The sequence below is a fragment of the Atta colombica genome, unplaced genomic scaffold (assembly GCF_001594045.1).
Source record: "Atta colombica isolate Treedump-2 unplaced genomic scaffold, Acol1.0 scaffold134, whole genome shotgun sequence".
Lineage (NCBI taxonomy): Eukaryota > Metazoa > Arthropoda > Insecta > Hymenoptera > Formicidae > Atta > Atta colombica.
Window position 1 is genome coordinate 583,752 of NW_017259222.1, and position 5,397 is coordinate 589,148.

At 33.3% G+C, this 5,397-nt stretch overlaps 1 protein-coding gene across 1 annotated transcript in view; it reads right to left on the minus strand.

Annotated features, from left to right (window-relative positions):
• The window catches only part of LOC108684384, a 25,800-nt gene extending 22,173 nt beyond the window's left edge, over nt 1-3,627 (minus strand). The window contains exon 1 of the mRNA XM_018188665.1: nt 3,300-3,627. Coding sequence (XP_018044154.1) covers nt 3,300-3,393 — 94 coding nt within the window. The 5' untranslated portion in view covers nt 3,394-3,627. The remainder of the gene's footprint in view (nt 1-3,299) is intronic.
• Nucleotides 3,628-5,397: the final 1,770 nt, after the last annotated feature.

Genomic DNA, 5,397 nt, shown 5'->3' on the forward strand with positions numbered 1-5,397 from the left:
TATATATATATATATAGTAAACTTAAAATTATAGTATCAAAGTTCGCTAATAAAGCATACTTAGTAATTTAATCCGTTTGCAACTTTAATGAACCCTTTAGATACGTTCCAGACGTCTTGCTCCGAAATAGCGTATCTTATCGTATATCACAGAAATTTTCAAGAAAACTTACTGAGCATTCAAGCAAAATTTGAAAAAGTATACTAAACGCACATACGAATATGGAAAAAAATCATTAATAATGTTTAATGAATATAAATACTTAACTGATCCTTCGTTTTATATCTATTGAGTTGTCCGGAAAGTGCCGATGACCGATGTAAACCTGGCGCTCAACTTTATCAAAATTAATTCTGCAGGCCGTTTGTACTTCGTTTGTACTTGTTTGTACCGATCATTATTTCGTTTGTATCTCAAACAGTTAAACAAAAAGTGAAAAATAAAAAATGGCCAGCGCGTAACTTTAAAATTTTTTAATTTCATTTATGCCATTCGAAAGAGAATCGTTTGTACCTCTCTTATTTTCGTTTGTACCTCAAAAGATTCGGAGATACAGCGCGTTTCAGTTTTTGCGCAACCCCTACATAGCAAATTTAGCGAATTTTAAAGATATCGAAATGGGACCAACGGCATTCGAAAGAGAATCATTTGTACCCGTTTGTATCTCTATTATTTTCGTTTGTACCTCAAAGGATTCGAAGATACAGCGATTTCAAAATTTCATAAATGCGTCAAGAGAGTAAGTCGGTCATTTTTAAAGATAACGAAATGGGACCAATGGCATTCGAAAGAGAATCGTTTGTACCTCTATTACTTTCGTTTGTACTTCAAAGGGTTCGGAGATACTATATAGGAGTTGCGCAAAAACTGAAACGCGCTGTATTTCCGAACCCTTTGAGGTACAAACGAAAGTAATAGAGGTACAAACGGGTACAAATGATTCTCTTTCGAATGCCGTTGGTCCCATTTCGATATCTTTAAAATTCGCTAAATTTGATATGTAGGAGTTGCGCAAAAACTGAAACGCGCTGTATCTCCGAATCCTTTGAGGTACAAACGAAAATAAGAGAGGTACAAACGGGTACAAATGATTCTCTTTCGAATAGCATAAATGAATTAAAAAATTTTAAAGTTGCGCGCTGGCCATTTTTTATTTTTCACTTTTTGTTTAACTGTTTAAGGTACAAACGAAATAATGATCGGTACAAACAAGTACAAACGAAGTACAAACGGCCTGCAGTATTAATTTTTATTTTTGATAAAGTTGAGCGCCAGGTTCACATCGGTGTGCCGATGTTGAAAGAAAATTGAAACGCAGAAAATTTAAATTTTAATATACATTTATTAAATTATATAGGTTAGTCAGCACAAACTTTCCGGACAACCCATTGACTCTCGGTAGGTAAGCTTGCAAATAAAACACATATTCCGGCGTATTTAAATAGGACAAGATAGAAACGAACATTTTACACAGTTGAAAAGTCGTTATAACATTTGAAATGGGCAGTTTTCAAATCGCGCACACTGAAGATCGACGACATTCTTCTTTACACGCACAGTATTGTTATACATCGACGCGCGTGTATAAATATGTAAACGCGTTTTTCGCCGAGTATGCGCATGCATCTCTACGTAATCGCTTTGTAATCGTTTACGAACAATGAAAATGTAATATCTTGCATGATGTATGTAAGACGATTTATTATTGATGGTGTAATCGAGAGGTACAGATATATGTATATTTTACATGAGAAAGTAAGTCGAAAATATAGGACAAAATTATTAATTTCAAAGAATTAATAATGATTTTTTATGAGTTTATGTCTGCACACGTGCATGGAGTATTTAAAAAAATACTCCCTTTATTACATCATTCGATTCATTCCTCCGCTTCCTTGCCTTCTTTTTGTGCTGCGACCGCCAAATTTGTACCGGCAAGTTATTAGTAACGCATAAACTTCTATTTCACAATTTAAATTGTGATGTTCCTATCGATTGTAATTCTATATATATTTATACATGATCTATTAGATTCAGCAAACAAGAATGGATTTAAATGGATTTAAATGTTTTTAACGCGTACTTTAAATCCATGAAAATGGATTGAATGGATTGGATTCGATACTACTTTAATATTTAAAATAAAAAAACATTCATATTTAAGGATTACAAATTTTATCCCTAAGACATTTATAATAATTATATCTGAAATTAACTACTGTTATTGGTATAACAAAGTGGGCACTAAAGTGGGATTCGAACTTGGGATCTTTGGATTATGAATCTTCTATATTATACGCTACACCATTTCTTTAATTGATGAATGTGTTATTCATTCTTTATTTCAATTACAACCAGCTAAATTAGTAATAAAATTAGATATAATAAAAATATCATCATTTAACAGATATAATAAAGTATAAACAATTTACATTACTATGGGTAAATGTCGGATAATCAAATCTCGCTTGGCTGATATCGTATGCCGTGATTAACCTAATATTCGGACTGTGTTCGACTTAGCGAGTGTTCACATCAATCATTCATTTTACTTTGAATCAAAGAGAAACAAAAGAACATAGCTCAATTATTTTTACGTTACAACTTTTTTGAATTTAGTTGAATTAAAACGAAAAATTAGATTGAAAAATTATTTCATATTGAGAATATGGTAATGAGCAGTATTCACATTGCACAGAAATTGCTGATATTATTTTTGAATTTAACTAAAAATTAAAAAAACTGTACTTCCTGTTCACAATTCTGAATTGAATAGTATTTACGATGTGCACGATGTGCAGAAAATGCTAATATTGAAAGGCATAGAGATATGTTCTATACAATACTTATAAATGAATAAAAATGCATTCAGGATTGAAAAGGATTCATTTTAACATTCATGAATCCGTATTTCTGAATCCATTTCAATCTATTCTCGTTTGCTGGGTGGATAATTAACAAACAAAACGTCGAAGTGTGTGTATGTACACTGAGAAAAAAATATAAGTTAATTTTAATAAATATTTAGTTCAATACTGCCAACTAAACATTTACTTACAGTAAGTAAATATTTGTTCAATAAAAAAAATGATTGTTAAATCAAATGAACATTCCTTGTATCAAACAAATATATCTTTATATTTAATAAATATTTAGTTGGCAGTATTCAACTAAATATTTATTAAAATTGACTATATTTTTTTTCAGTGTACACACAATCCCACGTGTGCCTGCGACGCGGTATTGTGTCGCACGAGACATGAGGACGCGGAGTCTCTTCTTACAATCGAACTCTTACCCGATGCGTTGTCCTGAGCCAAGGTGTAATCCGCGTGACAGGCGAGGAGGAACGCGGCACCGAACTTCACTAGCAGCGTCGCCAAATTACCCATTTCTCCAAGTCAACATAATTCCCCGTTGTGGCGGCAAGAGATCACGGAGGCGATACCGCGCGAGCACGTAATCCCGTCCCGTTACATTCGCGACAGCGCAAAAGAACGTCACCACACCGCGCGATGTACGATGGCATACTGCGGCGCTTGTAAACGTTCCGCGCACATCAGCCTTTCGACGCTCGCGGCGTCCTCTTGCAGCCAATATTCCGGCGTCTCCGACCGACGTTCCGTCACGGTGACCGAGCATTGAGTGCGTTCGCTTTGAACGCTCATGTTCACACGCTGCAGTGAGCATTCACTGCCATTCACGCTTATAAGCACTTTTTTTAATCGTTTGTTTTAATTTCTCACGCACTCTTAAGCCCGATTTACATGGCATACAGAACGTGGGCCGCAGGTGTATGTTTGTTGCGACCTGGGGATCAATTCTGTATCTTGAAACGAGGTGAAAATTACAAAAGTGAGCGAATTTACTAGAATATGGATAATTTAATTGGTCAATGCCTAGTAAATTTGCTCATTTTTGTAATTTTCACCTTGATTGAAAATACAGAATCGACCTTCTGCGATCCGCGTTCTTCATGCTATGTAAATCGAGCTTTTTTTAGCGCGACGTAAAGGCGCGTTCATATTTAACCTGAAAAGCAGAAAACGAAAAAGCAACAGTCAATCAGAACTCTAGCTGGTAGTCTTCAATAATTTCGGCTTTTTGTATTACTTACTACCAGCGCGAGTTCTGATTGGTCATTGCTTTTCTGCTTTTCCATCAAGATCAAACGCGTTTTAAAACCTGGTTGTATCAACGTTACTTTGATTTTAAGCAAGATTTAAAACTCTCTCTGTCTCGTTTTAAAGCGAAAGAGAGACAGAGACGGAGAGTTTAAGTCTAAATAGCGATAGAAATAACACGATTTCAGCCTGTCAAAAATCGGATGCACCGGAATATATAGTTTCTGATAGGTTGAAATCGCGTTAGTTTTATCGCTATTGTTATTCCCTCGCATTATTGATTTATATGTACTTGATCGGAATACTCTGATTGCAGGACTATTTTAAAACGTTAATATTTCGCATATGAAGACAAGTTTTAAAGTGCAATTGAAAAGATTTGTGCATAAAATCCGATGTCCATGATGCTAAAAATCCGGTCCGAGATCTCAGACAGAGAAAAAAATTAACAAATCACATTTGAACAATTTGATCACATGACCATTGCAATTGGCCAATTATTTCTTCATCCAAGATCTCGGATAAAAATCGATTGAAATACACAGTTTCTGATAGGTTGAAATCGTTTGTTCTTTATTCCTAATTCCTTATTCCGTTTATTGTGCACAGGGCCTAAGTTATATATTTCAGTTATATATTTCTTCGTAATTAGCCTGAAACATATGACGATCAATCAAAAATTATCTAATCTTTATTTCTGCCAATGTAAATTGACTTTAATTTGCTTTTTCTAATTCTTATACTGTGATAAAAATATGTTAAATTTTAATATTTGTTTGAATAGTATTATGTAGCTGGATATTTACTAAATGTAATTTGACTTAACTATCATCTTTTTTATTTAGCATTTTTATTTATACCGCAGATAAATGTTATAAATTAGTATTATTCAAAACAAATATTTGTTAAAATTTATTACATTCTTTCTTAGTGTAGAACAAAAAAAAAGATAAAAAGATGAATCGAAATTAAAGTTAATTTATAGATTAAAACTTACCATGTGAAGTTCAATCATAATTATGCCAATGAGTCTCGCCCGGATGGAAAACTAATTGTAGTCGTACGTCTGTGCACGAAACCTAATTATAAGGCATAATCTATATTAGTAGAAACTAATATAGATTATGCCTTATAATTAGGTTTAACCTTTTATTATTAATTATTATTATATATAATTATTATTTAATTAGGTTAAACTAAAGTAGGTCACAAGTAATGTTTAAATTCTTACTTTAAAAACCTATATATGTCTGATACTTGACGAAATAATCG